The 19,864-nt window shown below is 49.1% G+C and overlaps 2 protein-coding genes across 6 annotated transcripts; one reads left to right on the top strand and one right to left on the bottom strand.

Moving 5' to 3' along the window:
- Positions 1-69: 69 nt before the first annotated feature.
- On the bottom strand, positions 70-15,321 carry hgs (hepatocyte growth factor-regulated tyrosine kinase substrate). 4 transcript variants are annotated; one of them, XM_007888699.2, is made up of 22 exons: positions 15,113-15,318; positions 12,839-12,923; positions 12,157-12,232; positions 11,985-12,077; positions 10,564-10,687; positions 10,035-10,087; positions 9,515-9,583; positions 8,751-8,875; positions 8,009-8,035; positions 6,560-6,644; positions 5,694-5,792; positions 5,246-5,344; positions 4,915-4,953; positions 4,685-4,828; positions 4,175-4,385; positions 3,824-3,996; positions 3,410-3,550; positions 2,921-3,098; positions 2,527-2,660; positions 2,270-2,368; positions 1,517-1,649; positions 70-1,414 (listed from the first exon to the last, which is right to left on the bottom strand). In XM_007888699.2, exons 1-22 carry the CDS (start codon positions 15,147-15,149, stop codon positions 1,341-1,343), a joined length of 2,298 nt encoding a protein of 765 aa, XP_007886890.1. In that variant the 5' UTR covers positions 15,150-15,318; the 3' UTR covers positions 70-1,340. The 4 variants fall into 4 exon arrangements, with proteins under 4 accessions (XP_007886890.1, XP_007886889.1, XP_007886893.1 ...); XM_007888698.2 differs by having other exon boundaries at positions 4,175-4,388; XM_007888702.2 differs by having other exon boundaries at positions 1,554-1,649; positions 4,175-4,388; positions 15,113-15,317.
- On the top strand, positions 15,285-19,598 carry arl16 (ADP-ribosylation factor-like 16). 2 transcript variants are annotated; one of them, XM_042342527.1, is made up of 6 exons: positions 15,285-15,308; positions 16,121-16,207; positions 17,236-17,294; positions 18,357-18,473; positions 18,768-18,883; positions 19,363-19,598. In XM_042342527.1, the coding sequence occupies exons 2-6, from the start codon at positions 16,147-16,149 to the stop codon at positions 19,526-19,528; spliced, it is 519 nt and encodes a 172-aa protein (XP_042198461.1). In that variant the 5' UTR covers positions 15,285-15,308; positions 16,121-16,146; the 3' UTR covers positions 19,529-19,598. The 2 variants fall into 2 exon arrangements, with proteins under 2 accessions (XP_042198461.1, XP_042198460.1); XM_042342526.1 differs by lacking the exon at positions 15,285-15,308 and adding an exon at positions 15,434-15,543.
- The last annotated feature ends 266 nt before the right edge of the window (positions 19,599-19,864 follow it).

The raw sequence follows: 19,864 nt of genomic DNA on the forward strand, positions 1-19,864 counted from the left end.
GTCTCACAGGGCGGAGAACCGACTGCCACAACACCCCCCCCCCCCAGGAATTAATGGTTAACACAAAAAAACTATGAAGAAAAAGTTTATTAAATACGGTTTTGTTTTAAAATTAGCTTTTAACATGAAGGAAGTAGAATGAATGATGTACAACAGAAGTAATAAATGAGACAGACAAGAGAGAGGCAGAGAGATTGCCGGGGTGGGGGAAGTCTACATTATTCATGAATAGAACAGCAACATGCGCCCAGACCCCAGAATAAAAAGTTCAGATAAACATCCACCCACTTACCCACGCTGTGTCAATGCCAGTCCCACGCACGGCTTTATACTACACTACCACTAAGTGCAGAGTTAAAACAAGCTCTTGCCTCAAGCATGCACAACTCACATTTATGCAGCATTGTTTTTTTTTTGCAGAAAGAGAGGTTAGTCGCTGGCTGACTGACGGCTAGATACACGAAGGTGCGGGAGAGAACGAAGGCGCGATATAAGGGCTGATAGAACAATTTTAACTAGTCATTCGACGGTCGAGTGGAGCTTAGCATTATTGGTGAAGGGGTACTGTATACTGCGGGGAGGGTGGGGGGAGGCAGTCTATTAGACGGCCTAAACCCTATACTGCCCGGGAGGCTGCTTGACCACCTCTCCACCACCAGCAGCGTGTCTGCAGCAGGTCATGGCCTCGTTACTTAATTCGAGGGTTTGATCTGCTTAAGTTTTCAGGTTGGTTGGGTGGGGGAGGAGGGAAAGGTGGGAATGAGAAACCAACGATTGGAGAAGGGGCCAATCAAAGTGAGCTCAGCCTCTGGGTGACAGTGAGGTTTGTCAGACGTGCTTTACACACAGACACACGTCAACTTTCAGGGCTCCCGAGGTCTCAACAAAGCATTTGTAGGAAGCCTGCAAATCAACTAAGTGCTGATTATTTTTTTTTGGCTGGGGATTGGGTGGGGTAGGAGAAAAGGAAGAAATTGAAGAGAAGACAAATGTGCTGAACAAAGGCACATAAACAGTTTACCATTTACTTTGCCCTCTTTCCTGCCCACTACCAACATGCTTTACAATGGAGATTGAAATGTGCTCCTCCTCCATTCTTCCCCCCCCCACCCCACCAACCGTTCCACACAAACACTACAGGAATCACTGACAGGACACACAGCACGATGGGGAATGTGAGGAGGCTCGAGATGATGGTGGGGGAGTGGGGGGAAAAGAGGAGGGTTGTCCCGAGAGCCAACATGTATTTAGTGTTAGTCCAGCGCACGCCCAGGGCGACGCTCTGTACATAACTGCCCGTCCTGCACGGTTCCGGCTAGCGATGGTGGGGTGGGCGTCAGTCAAAGGAGATGAGCTGGGCCTCCCCAGGGCCTGGCGGGGGCTGCTGCTGCTGAGAGACTCCCGGGGGCTGCATCTGTGGAGAGAGAAAAAAAAAACACTTGTAAGTAATCTCACGCATCAAGGCTTGGCATCTGTTACCTCCCTCCCCCCACCATCACTCAGGCATGTGACTTACAAACACCAAAGCTGCTCGGACACTGTGAGTGTCTCACCTGCTGGTACATGGCAGGCTGAGCTGGCAGGTAAGCGGGCTGTTGGGGCAGGTTACTCATGGCGGGATCCTGACCAGGCAGCGTGGACATCATGTTCTGCAGCAAGAAAACGGGAGCGGGTTAGAGGGAACAAGCTACTGCACGGCCTGACATCCCCACCCACAGTACCTCCAGGACCAGAGAGAGAGAGACACACACAACACTGCATGCTTCTTGCTTGAAAGAAAAGATCAAACTTTTTTTTTTTTAAAAATGGCACCTTATGTCAAATTGACTCAAACAGTAATTGCCCTCGAGAGTGCCGTTAGCAAGTGGTCTGGGCTTCTCAGATATTCCGACACCAGATAACGCTGTTCGCTACCCGAGTGTGGTTGCTGTGCGGGCAGCAGCTTCTACACTATATTAAGACAAATCACGCACCTGGGAGTTCATATTGCGTGACCAGCCATCTTCGGTTACAAAGGGCAAGCGTTATAACAATAATAATCCTTGCATTTGATATAGCGCCTTATCATGTCTTTCAGACGTTATCATTGAGGAGACGAGGCAAGGGCATTAAGGGATATGGGGCAAAGCTGGGTAATTGGAGTCGAAGTACAAATCAGCCATTATAGAATGGCGGAATATATAGAATGGATCTTATAGAATGGTGGAACAGGCTTGAGGGGCTGAACTAGCCTACTCCTGTTCCTGTGAGGCGTGGTATGCTGGGTTACCTGCATATTGTATGGCTGGTATCCCATGTAACCCATTCCCGCTGCCTGTTGAGCCTGGGAGAGCGCTGGGAGGCTCTGGGGGGCCTGAGAGCCCACATTCTGTAACAAAAGAAACAAAGTCAGTCACAGTCTGCAGCTGGCAAACGAGCAACACACAACCAATACAGTCTTCTCTCCCCCACCTTCCCTCCTGCCAGCAGCCCTGGCAATTGGAGCCCAAGACACAGAGCCTTCCCCCACCCCACCACCGAACTTGCCTGGTAGCCCTGGGACGGGGTGGGCTGGTAGGTGGAATAGCCGGGGTTGGTGTTGGGGACGCCAGGCCCCTGCTGGGCCCCTTGGCCACCGGATGCCGCTGTCTGGTACATGTAGGGATTCACCATGTTGGGTTCTGAAGATGAAAAGAGCAGTGTGAGGGAAGGCACGGAGACAAACAGACAGACACAACACAAACAGACAAATACAGTTGCAGCGCCGCACTGCACCCAGAGTCTGGCACCCACCCGCTGCTGATATCCCCACCCTATTATCTGTCATCTGCATTCCTTTCCGACACTGCCCATGACCTGACCTCTCCCGACCCAATTCAAGTCTGGAGGACGTGAACGATTTGCACTGAAGCTGATTTTGTTCCCTAAAGACACCACTCACCTGTTCCAGAGACGGGCATGGAGGGATATGGCCCTGTGGTGGGCTGCCCTGACTGGCTCATGTAGACAGAATGCATGGGGGAGCCTTCAACCGAGCCGGCGGGGCTAAAGGTAGCAGGGAAGTTGGCAGGTCCTGCCTGCTGGTACACCACACTGCCAGCAGGAGGCAGTGACTGGAGCTGGGCACAAAGAGACCAGAGAAATCAGGTTACACAGGAATAATAAGCCTCGTGTTTGATATAGCACTCTATCACTTGAGACGTCTCAAAGCCCCTCGCAGGATACACTGTAAAGTGATGCGACCGTGCATTCTGTAGGCGAATCACAGTAGTCGGTTGCCCACAGCGGTGTCCCACAAACAGCCGTAGATTGAGCGACTGATTGATTTTATTTGGGGGAAAGCCGGGAGATACTTCCCCCACTTTGAGACACTTTGTCCTTTGGATGAGGCGCTAAACCAGGGCAGGGCCTGTGCATTGGCAGGGTGTACCTGTGCGTAAGGCAGGGGGAATGCTGGCATCTGTGCTCGCATTTGGATGGTCTGTTTCTGCTGCTCCAGCCTCATCTGTCGCTCCTTCTCCTGCTCCTGCAGCCTCTGGATGGCGAGCTGCCGCTGCATCTCCAGGTATTCCTAAGAAGACCAGAACGTCAGAATGTCTCCAACGCTTTACCCGCGGCAGCAAATACACTTTTAAATTCGTAGAACACGGCGGGCAATTTGCGTACAGCTGGAGTCCCTTGACGTGGGGGAAAAGGATGGGGGCGAGGGAAGTGATTGGGGGATGGAGTTCCAAAGTGGCGGGGGGGTGAGAGAGGCTAAAGGTCCAACTGTCGATGGTGGGGTCAGAGCCCGCTAACTGGGAGACACAAGGACACCCCACCCCCACCCTCCATCGTCTCGCACCTGCTTTTTCTGCCGCATGATCTCGAGTTTCTGAGCGAGCTGTATCTGCCGCTGACGCTCTGCCTCCTCGGCCGCCAGGCGCAGCTTGTCGCGGTGCTCCTCCCGCAGGGCGTTCAGCGCCCCCCGCGCGTCCCGGATCTGGGCCAGCTTGTCCTGGAGGCCCTCATAGTAAACTGTAACGCAACAAGCCTCGCGTTTATACAGCGCCTGGGGGTATCGAGAGATCGCAAAAGGATTTCTTGACTGCAGCGACTAGGTATTTTGTAGGCAAAAGCAGCAGCCAATTTGCACACAGAGCAAGGTCACACACACACAGGACAATGCCAGAAATTAAGGAGGTTCCTGACTTACGTCGCTTCTCGTCCAGCTGGTTGAGCAGCTGCAGCAGCTCGGGGTGCATGTTGTTGATGGACTGGAAGAGGGAGAGCACGGCCGTGTCGTTGGTGATGCTGCGGCCACGCATGTGGTTACTCTTCATACGATTGACAAACGTCACCACCGCGTTCTGCAGCGCCTTCAGGAACTGCTCGTGGTTCTCCTCCGACTCCCCGTTCTGATACTGCTGCTAGACAGGAAGGGAACCCTCAGTAACTCACACACACACAGAAACACAGAGAGAGAGAGAGAGACACACACACAAAGAGACGTGAAGAGTGAGGGAGAGACAGAGAGATTGAGCTGGAGAGAAAGACACACACACACAGACACACAAAGAGATAGACATGTAGAGCGAGAGTGAGTGAGAGACACAATCACAGAGGGAGAGAGACGTGCAGAGAAAGTACAAGCGAGAGCACGCTCACATATCAATTGCAACTTTTCAGGCAGTGACAGTTTTTCTCTTCCCCCTCCCCCACTTACCTCCACCACAGTGACAGGAGCCGGGTGCGTTTCAACAGGCTGGGATATGGACTCCACCACAGGGACCGGGGCGGAGGGTGTGGGGCTCTTCCGAACCTCCTCCTGCTTCTTCTCCCAGTAGTTGCGGTTGAGATAGCGAGCCAGCTGTAAAGGGGTACAACAACAGCCTTACGCTTTGTCATCGGAAAACCACAAAAAAGAACAAGGGAGAAAAAGGTACTGTTCCTTACCTCAGGGTCAATCTCTTCAGCTGAGGGAGCTGAGGAATTCTAGAACGGCAGAAAACAAAAGATCAGTTGGCGGGGTTAGCCCAGTGCCTCTCCCTAACCCCCAGCTTCTTCCCAGTTAACCTTCTCAAAACCCTTCATCATTCTGAGTTCTCAGAGAAGCCTGAACGCCTCACATGGGGTTTGAACCCGCAACATTTAGGCTGGTACAAAGAATAGCCCCATTGGGCTATGACCAGTGGTGAGTTTACTGTGCACGCTGGATGGGGAGGAAGGAAGAGGTATCAAACAGGCTTGTGTTCCAGTCAGTAACGGGCATTGGAGACAGACGTACCATTGGTGGGGAGTACAAGACGCTGCTCCCTGGGGGTGCGGATGAGGTGGCCGGTGCTGGATCAGTCTTTGGGTACATGGAGTACGTGCTCTTTTGTCTCTGCGAACAGGAGAGAGAAAATAAAACGAGCTGTCGTCAAAGCTCCAGCGGCAGGCGATGGATCAAAGGAACCAACCTTCCACTTGGTTTGGAGAATATTATTCATAATAATTCTTGCATTCGATACAGCGCCTTATCAAATTGTTGAGACGTCTCAAAGCGCTTCACAGAATCTGTTATCAAGTGCAGCGACTGTGTACTTTGTGGGTGAGACCCGGCAGCCAATTGCGCACAGCAGTGTCCCACAAAGTCATCTCAGTTCTTTCTGACACCTCACCGTGCAAAACTATGCATAAAAAAAATATTGGGGAGAGGGAAATGAACGCGTCAATCCGACGAGCTCACTCACCATCCGCTCCTTCTCCTCAGCCTCGGACTGAGACAGTGCGATCGCCAGCTGCAGCTCTTCCTCCTCCTGCAGGGCGGCCTCATCGCGCTTCGGGGGCATCTGCAGGGGGTGTGGAAGGTCAGAGACCCTGTGACAGGGACCCGCGGCTCTTGGCACAAGAGAACCTCCCGACCCGTTACAAGCTCCGTACCACGGAGAGTTGCCGTCAAATGTAGGGACCGTACTTTGTGGGCAAACATAGCAGCCAATGTGCAGATAGCAAGGTCCAACAGACTGCCGTGGAGTTAGTATAATAATGCTAATAATAACTTGATACAGCGCCTTATCGTATCGTTGAGACGTCTCAAAGCTTTTCACAGAATATAATGCAAAGTGGATTGACTGTATTTTGTGGACAAAACAACAACTTATATTTCTATAGCGCTTTTCACGTCAATGTAGCAGCCAATTGCGCACAGCAGTGTCCCACAAACAGTCGTGGATTGAGTGACCGCATTTTATGTTGACTAATGTACTTGGGGGATTGTTGCCCAGGACATAGGAAGAAATAGCGCCGCGGGATCTTTGAACAATCTCTGAACACGAACAGGACAGTACCTCAGTTTAATACCTCATTCAAACTTCCACATGTAGATGGGAAACATAGAACTAGGTTTGGATACTCTTAAACATGGTGATGGGTTTCCACATGTGTCAGTCACCCAGCTGACCAAAAAATAGTTTACAGTTTAATAGTGTTAATTTTATCCCCCAACGTTGAATCACTCCCTGCCCAGCCTAACGTCCAAACCCAAACAACAAAAGCAAATAGGACCTGAGGGGAACCACAATCAGGCTTAATGTCAGCAAGTGACTGGACAGCTTACCTGTGACTGTTGGGAGAGTGGGCTTGTGAGGTACTCGGGTGGGAGATCTGCTGGGGCCGAGGCGATGGTCTTTACCTCAGACTTCCTGGGAAGAGAACCAGGAGAAAAGGTCAGAGCTCACCGAACCAAACGATTCTGACGAAGCAGCACACAGCTTGCAGCTTCTCAACAAAAGTGCGATAAACTAGGGGAAGGGGAGAGAGGTGGGGAAAACAGACAGACAGCGTGAACCAAGTCAGCGACAGCCGAGAGCACGGCCTCAACGGCCAGAAGCTGGGTCAGCACTGGGGCAGCCAGCACACCCCGGTGTCTGTGCCTGTCGGCAGCCAGACTACCCAAACCAGGAGCCCCTCCACCACCCACCACACCCCACCAGGAAACCATACGGGAGGGGGGGGTTCCTGAGGTGGCTTCGTTTTTAGCACATCGTCAATTTGGTGTCAGAGCCACAGAATTGTTCATTTTATGATCCCTTTCCCGGCAGAGATTAGTCACTCTATGAGGTTTTTTTTTGTGTTGTGTAATCCTGTTAAACATTTAACACAACGTGTACATCGATTGTTGTTGTCAGCTGCGATACATCTCTCAATGGCAGGAGGGTATTGCCGCTTATAGTGAAGCTATGTTTCGTTCCCCCGCCTCCCCCCCCGCCCCAACCACACCCAGCACCACCTTTACATCTGAATATCAGTAACTCGTAATATGTATTTTCACACAAAATAAATGATGGATTGCGTCTTCCTGAACCTTGGGATTGTGTCTGGGGAAAGAAAAAGCAAGGTGGGCCGGGGAGACCTGAGTGACATAACGTAGCGGGAGCAACTGTGGAGGGGATGGACAGAGGGAAGGAGAGGGTATCCCACAGGTCTAACTGGGTTTATGATTATTTCACGCACAAAATATACAATCACTCCACTTTACAATATATCCTGTGCAGCGTTTTGAGGTCTTAATGACATGTTATGGCGCTATATCAAATACAAGGATTATTATTATTATTTCCACAGCAAGCATGAAGCAGGAGAGCATTAGATTCAGGATAAATCCCAAAAGAGGTGAAGCAGGGAAGGGCAGCAGGAAAGTGCCTTTGCACTGAGGGTGGTAGGAACGTGGAATCTTGACCACAAAGGAGGCAGAATGAGTCTATTCTTTCAAAAGAAAATTAGCTGAAAGGATATTGGAGGGGTTTGAGGGCGGGAGGGAGGAGAGGAGGGGCAGGGATTAGATCAGGTAACTCCTCTGCACTGGGAAACACGACCGGTTTCTGGGCTGTGTGACTCAGTGCCACTTTGCTCTAAATGCCGCGTATCTTTGTGCTCATGTTTCACATTTTAACCAAGACGCACGGGAGTGAGTAAAGAGGGAGACGACGGTAAAACATTACGAGTCACACAAAACAGCCGCTTAATTGTACTGCAATCTACCAGCGAGAATAAAAATGTGCCGTACATGTTACTGGCCTCAAGGTCTTCCTTTCTGTGGAGAAAAATTATAGGTCATCGTAAAAACACAGACCGAGGCATTCCCGAACCACAGTAATCCCGGAACCGCCGAGCGCGGGGACCCACAGCCTCTGACCGGACACACGGCAGCTCTACACGAGATTCCCCCGTTAAAGAGTCACACGAGGACCCGAGTGCTTTGAGCCACCCTCCCGACATGATAGGTATGAAACTGTCGTTATTGTCGTTGAGGACCTGAGCTGGGGGGTTTGGGCACAGGAAGAGGCTGTTCCGCCAGGTTATCAGATCACATTTCAATCCCATTTCCTTCCACTACCACCCTTACTTCAACCATCAGTCCTCCTTCTAAAACTACAATATTAAACAACCCAATTGATTCTGCCTCTGTGTCAACGCTTTCCCACACTGGTCATACGCAAAAAAAAATTTATTTGTGTGTGGGGGAAATGGAGGAAATTGTATGAGCAAACATCACCAGTTCCACTGGTAAGAGAATCAATTGCCCCACCAATCCTAATCACATGAGTTTGTGAGAGAAGGAACAGAGCTGAAATCCTCTCCCCCGCCCCAATACCAACTCTTTTCCCCACCGGGACTGCAACTGCTATAGAGACTCTCTGCAGTCACACTGTTCTCCCTGACTTTTTTCGGGCGGGTGTCGAGGGGAAGGATTTACTCTGGGGACCGGTGTACACACCGGCCTATTGACCGACCGATGAGCTACTAACTTGTTCAGCTGCTCGAAACAGGGCTCGCAGACCCGCACCTCCCGTTCGATTCCAAACTTGGGGATGGTGGAGGACTTGGAGGAACATTTGCCGCAAAAGATCTGACCACACGCTCGGCAGTGATGCTGGGAAACAAGAAGGTTTTTAAATCGACGTTCCAACCCCTTTAAATATACTTAACATCTACAATACCTGGAGGGTGGGGGCTAAAATGACGTTTGTGCTAACTGCGTATGATTAGCCCGTTGGCAAACAGCAAACAATATAAATGCTCAACATGATAAAGTGCTATACCAAATGAATGATTATTATCATTATTAATGATGAAAAGGATAACAGAATTTAAACCTTTTCATTGGTTGTTAGTTACGCAATAAAGGGCATCTTTATAGTTTGCACTTGGTTAGTCCATATGTCGTTAGCCCAAACCTCATTTTAATTGCAGCGTCTCCGTAATGGGTCTGTCAGCCATGATAAAGCACAAACACTGGATGTGTATGTCCTCGCCCCAGTCTGCCCAGCAGGGGGGGAAAATCAGGAGACCTGTCGAGCTAGTTTATTTGATTGTGTCAGATTTTTTTAAAAATCCCATTATCTCCACGCTCTGGATGGATTTAAGCATCGAGGCGTTTCCCTTTTAAGCATCCCAATTGACTTTGCCTGTGTGGCGTTCTGAGGGCATCGCACTGCACTCCGCATTCCCATCACCCGCCGCGTAAGGAAAGGTTTCCTGATCTCAGATTGGAATCGGCGCTCTCTCTTACCTTCCTCGTCATCACTCCAAACTGCACCCTGCAACGGTGACACTCCTCGGCATCCACCCAGTCTGGAGCCTGCTGACAAGACACAAATCCTGGGTTCTTTCCCACTTAAAGCTATCGCCACAGACCGCCCCCATACACACCCCCACCACCCCAATGCAAGTGCCACATCCACACCACTGCACACCATCTTCAGGGGGATTCAAATCAATTGCACATAGGGTTCCACCACAAAGCAATTTCCAACAAGATTCCTGTGGGTCAGTGTGACATTCTTCCCACCTCCTTACTCGGATTCCCATCACACACAGTGATAGGTAAATCCCGATAACTAGACCTGGAGTCCAGCTCCCATCAGTAACAAACAATGGTCATGCAGGAAACAGACATTCATTTGAAACCATCCCGATTTGCTTACTAAGCAGATTGGTCAGATACACTGAATCACATTCCACATCTCATTCATTCCACAAACAAGTTATCCCAGAAATAACACAACCAAAACAGCCCTGTAATCACTTACCCTTTCGGACACAAACATTGCATCACATTCCTTAAATTCTGGGAAGACGTTGCCTGGAAATGACAGGAAAAACACAGTTGAATTGACGGAGGAATGACACCCATTCCCAGCTGTAAATGTATCTTTGTGAACACCATGTACTTTTCTTCTCAGACACAAAGTCCTGTTACCCCCAGTTTTTTTTCCTACAATTAATATGTGTTTTCTGTTGCAAATGACTTGAGTGTAACTATGTCTGATACGAGTCACTTCCTCATCACTCCAAAGCATCCATGTTACGGGCGATGTGGCACTGAACATGGTGACGGATCATTATTTGCCACGAAAATGATGGCGCTCACACACACACACTGATCCTTCAGACATTTAAATACAGTTAAACACTTGTACTGAATACAATTAAGTACTTCTAAATACAATTATCATCATAATCAGTTGTTGATCAGTGCACTGTAGAAAAAAAACACAGGGCGGGGGTAACAGGACACCCTGTAGACTGGCCACAATGGGCCTCGCATGACCGCCTCACCTTCTACCTTCATGATCTGGTATGTGTCTTGCACCACCTTGTACTTGGGCTCGTTGCGGAAAGCGTGAGACCAGGCCTGGATCAACTGCAGGATCTTGGTGCGGACATTGGGTTCCGTCTGCCTCTACCGGAGAGACATGCAAATCCATCAGCCAGTCCTCAACAACAACTAGCATTTATATAGCACCCCTTGCAGAGGGTAGCGTCCCTGACCGTTTGACAGTGGCGGAGCACGACACCGAGCTGGGGGGAGGCAACCGCAGGCACGTTCGTAGAATAAGATCTTCAGGCGCGATCTGAAGATGGATAAGGAGGAGGCAAAGTGGAGGCATAGTGGAAAAGTGTCCCAGAGATTTGGGGGATAGTAGCTGGTAAACACTTTCTCTCTCTTTCTCTCCCCACACCAGGAGAACAAGAACTCCGGTGTCTGTGGTGCCCTGAAAGTGCAATGCACTTCGGAACACAGCATATGGCTTTGGTTTCAAAACTTGTTCCTCGCTTTCTCCCCCATGGCTCAGCGAGCGAAGTCTTGTCAAAGCAACCGGACAGAACAGAAAGGTCGCAGGTAAACCAGCTCACAAAAAATATGCAGTGTTAAACGGTTAATTTCATTTCAAAGCATCATCCTGGATAAGTGACCCCATCGCGTCTGTTCATGTGCAGACAAGCTCAGCGGCCACCCAGAAACATGGTGCTCACAGCTACCAAAGTCCTTCACCAAGCTATCAGGAGGTAAAGACAGGGGAAGGAACGATCAGAGGGAAAATTGGGGGTGGGGGGAGTCAACAAAAAAAAGAAGCTGGGGAAAGGGGTCTTAACTATCGAGCTTTGCTCACCTCCAAAACAATTTAAAGCTGACTGGAGGGGCGGTGGCTTCAGCTGTTTCTCTGCTCCAGATGTTTGATACTTCATCCCAGTCACAAGGTGGATGATGTCACCAGGAAGTAAACACCAATACCTCACCCCCCCCCACCCTCAATGATTTATCCTGTGCAATATTCCGGTAGTGACAAAAGGGCATTCGATGATCACGTGCCAAAAAAATAGCAACAGGAAGTGAATACAATTGGCATGGCCGTGGGGATTTCCATAGACTGACATGCCTACAGAAAAGAAGAAGTCCTTGTGTTTGATGTAGGGACTTAACATGTCACAACATCACAAAGGCCTTCACACAAGAATTCTGCTCATGATTGCTGTTATGTGCTCACGTGGGTGAGCTGCCTATGGAACCAGACCCCAGCATGGAGAACAAAAAAAATTGACAGGAACAAAAATTCACCCACAAAATACACAGTCACTCCACTTTACAGTATATTCAGTGAAACACTAAGAAACGTCTCAACGTCATGATAAGGTGGTATATCAAATGAAAGAATTATTACTATTATTATTATTAATAATCAGAAATTTGTTGTTACCTTGAACAGTTCCTTCAGCTCCTCCAAGGTTTGTTTGTTGGCCACCTCATCATGAATGGTTTGGCCGCAGTTCTTCACCACAGACTCCAGGACCTGTGAGAAAGCACACGGCGAGAGTCAAGACATGGCGGCGGAGCAGAGACGCAGAGCGGCATGCGGAGCGCTCACCCACCTCCAGAGCATAAAGGACCACGTGTGGGTTTTTGTCATTAAGTTTCTTCTTGATGGCACCGATGGCATATTTTGCTCTGAAGAAAGAAATGGATGTGAATTAACCACCAGCAAAGCACAATCTGAAAGGCGCAGAACCCACCCTCCACCCACAACAACAATAGATTACATTTGTAGAGCGCCTTTCATGTCAGGAGGACGTCCCAAGCTGCTGGACAGTCAAGGAATTGTATCTGAGCTTGGGGTTGAGATCAGGAAGATTGGAAGGCAGGGAGGGTGGGGGCAGGAGGATGACCAAAGGCACGGTCAGAGGAGGATCAAACCACAACACAAGTTTTCCCCTGCTTCTGTCCTTGAATTGTTGCTATAAAACTACATCTTTTTAAAAAAAATCCTTTTAGCACTTTCTGAAAGAGATCAAGAGATTTCACCAGTGCCTCTCATTTTTAGATTAATCCAAAATTCAATGAGGAGAGAGAATAGAGGCTCAGAATCCCCCTTCCATCCATAACAACAACAAAATTGCATTTGTATAGCGGCTTTCACCTCGGGAGGACGTCCCAAAGAAGATAGGAAGGTAATACCACTTTAACCTGGCCCAACGGTATAAACCCATCTTTTTCCACTCTTCGGTCTTGAAAAACCTGGTGGGAAGGACATCCCATAATAAATACAACACTTACTGAGCATCTCCCTGGCGAATCAGATCACAGATCTGCAGGATCGATTCCCAGTCCGTCTCCAGCAGTAACTGGCTTGTGGCTTTGTCTTTTCCGGAGGAAACAAAAGTGCACAATTTAATATATAATAATAATCCTTGCATTTGATATAGTCACTTATCATGTCTTCAAGACGTCTCAAAGTGCTTCACAGAATATACTGTAAAGTGAATTGACTGTATATTTTGTGGGCGAAACGCGGCAGCCAACTATGCACAGTAGTGTCCCACAAACACTCGTGGATTGATTGACTAAATTATTATAATATTTATTGTTTATTTGTTTTTTTTAAAAAAGGGATTATTCATGTCAACTCACAACCGCCCCCTGAACAAACAATGTGAACTCAGATTCCACCGGGTGAGATGTTAAATCAAGCCCCGTCCACAAGTTCTTCAGGCAGATTGTAAAAATCTTACCACACTATTCAGAAATAAAGGGAGTTTTCCCAATGGGTGTCCAGGCTGACAATTTCCCAGATCAGCTGATCATTCACTCCATGGATGTTTGCGTGACCTTGCTGCACATAAATTGGGTTGCTTACAAATACACAGTCCAGTCATTTCATTTGACTGACAGCAATAGCCTGTGAAGCATTTTGAGAGACTAGTGCTACAATCTGAAATGAAACAATCATGACTATATAAACCCAGCAAGGAAATGGTAGACTTGCAGTGGTTGCCAGTATCCAGCCAGAGGCAGTAGATATCATTTACTCTTCCTGAGCTAATAGGCCATTGCTTTGATCATGCCAAGCTTGGTTTTTAAAAGCCTGCAGATTGTAGCAGGAGGAGGCCAGAGGGAGCAGAGGAGTTTTACAGGGTTTCTGGAGGAATTCCTGGCAAAAAATGAGTAGGAAGCAGCACTAAACAAAACTAAAGTGCAACACTCCGCCTCGTATTTTCTTTAACAAGACTCAGTTTCGGTGCAGGCTGATCTCAAAGAGTTCACACCTGTTAAACCCTGACCAGAAGGCAGCTCAGATGTTACATTCCCACCCAGGGAGGTAAGGGACAAGAACGGGACTGAAATCCATGTAGCTTCAGATTCCATTGCAAACTCCAGAAACCTTCCATTGCATCAGAGGCTGATTCACATGCCTCTTTCGAAATGGGGAAGGCTTTGGAGATTTAATCAAAATTCATTTGAACTACAGCAAACCAACCAACAACTCTTCATCAACCCTGCCTTGAGTAACAACTACACATACGTATATTAAAAAATAACCCATTTCTGATACAGATCAAAAAGCAAAGCTGCTTAGCATCACACAATTAACAAAGGGTTCACTCCCACCACTTTCAGTTGGCGAGTTATCTCTGGAGCCGCCAAGTTCTTTTCAGTAAAGCCTGGACTGCAATGGCACAGCGGTGATAGATTATGTGATTAGAATAACTAATAATGCGTTTTCAAGTAATTTGTTTACACATCATTCTGTAGGATTTTCTACTGTGAATAGCCTTAGACATAGGATAGAATCAGAATTTACAGCACAGAAGGCAATTAAGCTCATTATGTCCATGCCAATCTGAAAGATTCCCCATTTACCCCCACTTCCCTACTTTTCCCCCCCACCCACACATGCAATTCTGTTTCAAATATTTGTTCAACTCCCTTTTTGAGCAATTGTGGATTCAGCTTCAACAGCTGTTTTTGCTATCGACATTGTATTTGCACAGGAAACGTAGGAAAACAGGACTAGGAGGAGGCCACTCAGCCTGTTCTACCAGTTTATTGGATCTTGTCAGATTTTTTTTAACCCTAATGACCCATCCTTTCACTGTAGCCCTTAACCCCTCAACTGCCCAAGTCCCTGTCCTGCCTCTTCCTATCTCGAATGATTCTGCATCGACAGCTCTCCGGGGCCGAGCGTCACAGCCCCGTGTGTCGAGCAAAACCTTCCCCCCGAGTGCTCTGGGTCTGATTTCAAGGCGATGCCCCTAATTTAGGCTGATCACACGCCCCGGATTTCCAGAGACCGCGGGGTATGGTGTCCCTGGGGCCAAATTTGCCCCCCATCTCGGCTTCAGCTCGGGCCCTGCCCTCCCCCACCACCCCCTGTAGAGGCATCACCCCGGGGAGCTTGCTGTCAGGCAACTCCCAGGCTTCAGGCCTCTCTCTCTCTCTCACACACACACACAAGACGGTTGGTCTCCTCCCCGCTTCCAGCTCATTCCACGGCAGTGCGGGAGGGGGTGGTGGGGGGGGGGTGGTGGGGGCGGGAGGGGGGGCTCTTACCGAGCAGCCTTTCGAAGGGGCCGCCGCCTTTGCCCATCTCTCTGGCCGCCTGGGGCTGCTGTGTCGCTCCTGGCTTACTCCTTTGTCGCTCTCTTTCCCACAGACGGACCCGCTCCGGAGCCGCCCGTCCGCTTATCGACTTGAAGGAGCGGGGAGGGGAGGGGAGGAGAGTCAGGCGAGAAAGGGGAAGGAGCAGGTTGGGGCCTTACGCTGGCGGGCGGCGCGTCCCGGATGACGTCGCTGCGCAGCAACGCACAGGAAGGGGAGGGGGCGGGGCGCAACGGGCGCCCGGCGATGACGTTCGCAATCCCCACTGAGGGGCGGCGCGAGCTTTAACGGTCCGACCGCGCGCCCCTGGATTTAAAGCTCTCGCCATCGAAACCCCCCCCTCCCCCTCCCCCCACTTTGGAGTTGTTTTTAATTATCTAAACGTATGACTGTGGGGGGGGGGGGCGTTGTGTGTGGTGTGTGTGGGGGGGGTTGTGTATGTGGGGGTTGTGTGCGTGGGGGGGGGGGGTGTGTGGGGGCTGTGTGTGCGGGGGTGTGTGTGGGGGTGGGGGGTGTGTGTGGGGGGGGGGTGGGGCTTGTGTGTGTGGGGGTGTGTGTGGGGGGGGTGTGGGGGTGTGTGTGGGGGGTTGTGTGGGGGTGTGTGGGTGTGGGGGGGTTGTGGGGGTGGGGGTGTGTGGGGGGGGGGTGTGTGTGTGGGGGGTTGTGTGCGTGGGGGTGGTGGGGGTGGGGGCTGTGTGTGTGGGGGTGTGTGTGTGAGGGTTGTGTGTGTGTGTGGGGTGGGGGTTGTGTGTGGGGGGGGGTGGGGGCTGTGTGTGTGAGGGTTGTGTGTGTGGGGTGGGGGTTGTGTGTGTGTGTGGGGGGGTGGGGGTTGTGTGGTGGGGGCTGTGTGTGGGGGTGTGGTGGGGGGTTGTGTGTGTGTGTGGGGGGGGGGGGTTAAGAGCCCGGGCGCCTGTTAAACGCCCGTGTAATTCTGACGTGTGTTTCCCTCCGCCCTCGTAGGCCGCGGTTTTGCTGTGGCCGCCGCCATGTGCCTGCTGCTGGGCGCCACTGGGGTCGGGAAAACCCTCCTGCTGAAAAGATTGCACAATATCCTTTCGCTGAACCTCCCAACGACTCCCGCGTTCCCTTCCTGCCGCAGCGGGTGGCGCTTCTCGCCCCTTGCGTCCGGGAAGGTCGGGGGTTCGAGTCCCCGCTTCGCGACTCGGAATCGCTTCAGGGTCTTAAGAGACGACGCTCCAATGATGCGGGGGGGGGGGGCGCGCGGCGCGCGTTGCATTGCATGGCCGGGGGGTGCCGTCCTTCGGATGAGACGTTAGACCGAGGTCCCATCCGCCTGTTCAGGTGGAGTTAAAGATCCCATTGGCACTATTCGAAAAGAGAGTAATAATAATACTCGCATTTGATACAGCGCCTTTCACGTCGGGAGGACGTCCCAAAGCGCTTCACAGAACATTCTGTAAAGTGAATTGACTGTATATTTGTGGGAGTTTCTCTCGGTGTCCTGGCCAACAAGCCCCACCCCTCATCAGCCCCAGTGGGTATCGTTGGCAGACTTTTGCCAGATCGTTCGGCTGTAGAGGATGTCAACAGTGGAGCCTGACGGCTTCTCACCTGGTTGACGCACACACACACACACGAGCAATATAGGGTGATGTAGAGGGACCGGAAGCAGTAACACTGACTGGTTCAACCAACTCTTAACCCAGGGAAGGCCAATTCCTTTTTCCTTTCCTAAGCGTAAAGAAATTGTGCAAGAGGTTTTGTGATGTCGTAACAGCACCTCGTGCAGCAAACAAAATGTGTGTGACCGCAAGCCTCCCGTAGATATCTTAAAGATCTTCAGTTTCATCAACTGGTGCTAAAACAGTCAAGCTTTGACTGATTATAGGAACCCATGGTAAACAGATTAACCGAATGTAATGAACCATTTTGTAATAGCATGGATTTACATAATTATAGAAGCTGCTAAATTATTTTCTCCCAGGAATCCAAATTGCATTTTTCCCCAAAATAATTGGAATCTCAGCTTGTGGTGTGAAAGATATGAATTTGTACTGCTTTAATTCAGCACACCCGAATATTTCAGATGTGCATCATCCTTGACAAAAACTTACAGTTGAGTCTCAAAGAAAATGTTGCTGATTTAGGAGAACCTCCATCTACATTGCCCACGGTATATTTTGAGTAATATAATGTATTAATATTATGGTTGCATTAAAAGCTTTACATGTTAGTACAGTATTCCTAACCATCATTAGGAGAAAACAAGAAGCTGGATGATACATTGGTTCAATTACTGTCCTTCCACATCTGGGATCCAGGTTTCAATCAAACTCACAAGTTTCCCCTCTGATGGGTGTGAGGATCTTAAATGAAGTATGTTGGTAGACAGGAATTAATCCCATTTGTACTAAATTGGCACTGAATTATTGAACTCATTGCAGAGAAGTCACATACTGGTATGGAGGAACATTGTTAATTTGGCTTGGTTGGCAGGACTCAATCCTGAGTCAGAAATTTGGGCTTGAGCTCAAAAGTCTTGCCTGACCCTGCTGCAATTTTTATTCTGTACATAAAACTGCCTCACACCTCTAGTAAAGCTTATTGGATACAAAAATGTTATACACCAATGATAATATTCCTTCCCAACACTGATATTCGGAGAAAAGCCTTGTATACATTTGTTAAGGGATGGGAAGTTGGTAGGGCAGGCCGGGCAGGGGACGCGGAGCAGGCCAGAGTCTGCTGATCAGAGGGAGCGGACAAGTCGATATGGCGTTAGCAGGTCACAGAGGTAGGAAGGAGCAACATTGTGGAGGGCTTTGAAGGCAAGGACGAACATTTTGAACTCTATCCCCTAGGGGATGGGGAGCCAGTGGAGCCCGGTGGGGGTGATAGGGTCATAGAGCCTGGTGTGAGAGAAGACACGAGCTGCAGAGTTCTGAATGATCTGGAGAAAAGAGTTGGGAAGGCTGACAAGCAGAGTTGGCGTAGTTCAGCTTAGATGTAACAAATGCATGGATGAGTGGCCTGAGGAGAGGCAGTGGCGGAGCCGGGCAATGTTGAGGAGTGGGTCATGGCATAGATGTGGGATAGAAAGGACAGTTGAGGGTCAAGCAAGATGCCAAGGCTTTGGACTGGCTCAGTGAGGAGTGTGCATCCATAGATTAATCCATGGGGACATTAATTAATTGCACAGCAAATGCTTTCTATTTAATCCATGTGTTATTTTCAGGTGGGGACTAATTTAACGGACCTCACAGTTAATAAAAAGAAGATCACTATTCGGGAACTGGGGGGCTGTATGGGCCCCATCTGGTCGAGTTACTATGGAGATTGTTCAGCTGTCATAGTGAGTAGTAGCATATTGCCTTCAGAAAGTGAGGTCCTATCTGCCTATTCAGGTGCTCTATTACAGATCCCATGACACAATTCGTGGAGATTCATGGGCTATTTCTGTGATCTTGCTGTGTGCAAAATGGTTGCTGTGTTTGACCAGTCACTATAGTACAGGTAAATAACTTGTAAAATACCTGACGTGAAAGGCGCTTTACAAATGTAATTTGTTGTTATCAAATGCGAGGATTATATTATACACTTACAGCTTGACTCTGGATCTATAATTAATGAATGCTTTTCCTCTTAGTTTATGATCGATGTTGCCAATTCCACTCAGATTTCAGCTTCCTGTATGCAGCTTCTTTCAGTCCTTGCAGCTGAGGAACTACAGCAGACCTCAGTCCTAATTCTGTTCAACAAAATGCAAGTAGTTTTCTTCTAATACCCCAACCAAGCTCTTTAAATCAGAAGTCAGTATTTATGCATCAAAAATTAAGTTAACGAGACGGGGGGAAAGAGAGGATATTAGGTGTGTGGGTGAGGGGTGGGGTGGAAAATAAATTAATTTAAGAGATTGGGTGACAGTATGTTAAACGCAACTGATGACTGAAGCAGGAAAATGTCCCTTTTGATTACAGGCTGATGCTACTGACTGGAAGATATCAGCCACTGATAGTGGTAGTGAATAACAACCTCTTCACTGGCTGGTTAAACAGTTAATGTAACTGTGCCAAAAGCTTTGTCACATCTCTTGGCTTGCATCCTAAGTGCCCAGTAGTGTTGAGAAGAGATAGAGAGATACAGAAATGGAGAGGTCAACAAGTAATGCTTTGGGAAGGGCAGCTTTGTACTGGACTGTTGTCAGGAATAAAACATAACCAAGCTTTCCTTTTACATTGCAGTGACCTTCCCTGTCCCATGTCATTCGTGGAAATGAAAAGTCTATTCAGACTGGACGACATCATAGCGTGTGCTAAACAGCCCCTCAGTGTGCTTGAAGTTAGCTCTCGAGATGGCAGTGGACTGCAGGAGGTCCTAAAATGGCTTCGCTCACATTTCAAGGATTAGCACCCACCTCTGCAGTCAAGACACTGTGAATCAGACCCAGAACAAACTTGCCCTAGACCAACCTATTTCAGGAAACAGTCGGCAGATTTTGAAACAGTCATGTTGTTGAACTGCACAATTCTTTGTATTTCCTCTATGGGTGACTCACAAGTCCCCCAGGGATCCAAGATCACAAACTCACCAGTCCATTGTTCAAATTTAAGTTTTTTCAAAAGGTGATTTAAGCATCCACGAATCCACTTGGCTAATTAGTAGGTGCAGACTGGTCAAATCATCCTCATAACTTTGAGGGAGATGAGTCAGCATTTATTTGGTTTCTCGGTTGATTCCAGGAAT

Source organism: Callorhinchus milii, unplaced genomic scaffold, assembly GCF_018977255.1.
Source record: "Callorhinchus milii isolate IMCB2004 unplaced genomic scaffold, IMCB_Cmil_1.0 Scaffold20, whole genome shotgun sequence".
Taxonomy (NCBI): domain Eukaryota; kingdom Metazoa; phylum Chordata; class Chondrichthyes; order Chimaeriformes; family Callorhinchidae; genus Callorhinchus; species Callorhinchus milii.

Coding starts and splice junctions, on each gene's coding strand:
- hgs (XM_007888698.2), bottom strand. CDS start 15,149: ATGGGCAAAGGCGGCGGCCCCTTCGAAAGGCTGCTCG. Junction 5,345..5,693: donor CTGAGGAGAAGGAGCGGATG/GTGAGTGAGCTC, acceptor TCCTGTTCGCAG/AGACAAAAGAGCACGTACTC. Junction 1,650..2,269: donor ACCAGCCATACAATATGCAG/GTAACCCAGCAT, acceptor TTCTTGCTGCAG/AACATGATGTCCACGCTGCC.
- arl16 (XM_042342527.1), top strand. CDS start 16,147: ATGTGCCTGCTGCTGGGCGCCACTGGGGTCGGGAAAACCCTCCTGCTG. Junction 16,208..17,235: donor CCTGCTGAAAAGATTGCACA/ATATCCTTTCGC, acceptor ACAAAAACTTAC/AGTTGAGTCTCAAAGAAAAT. Junction 18,474..18,767: donor GAGATTGTTCAGCTGTCATA/GTGAGTAGTAGC, acceptor TTTTCCTCTTAG/TTTATGATCGATGTTGCCAA.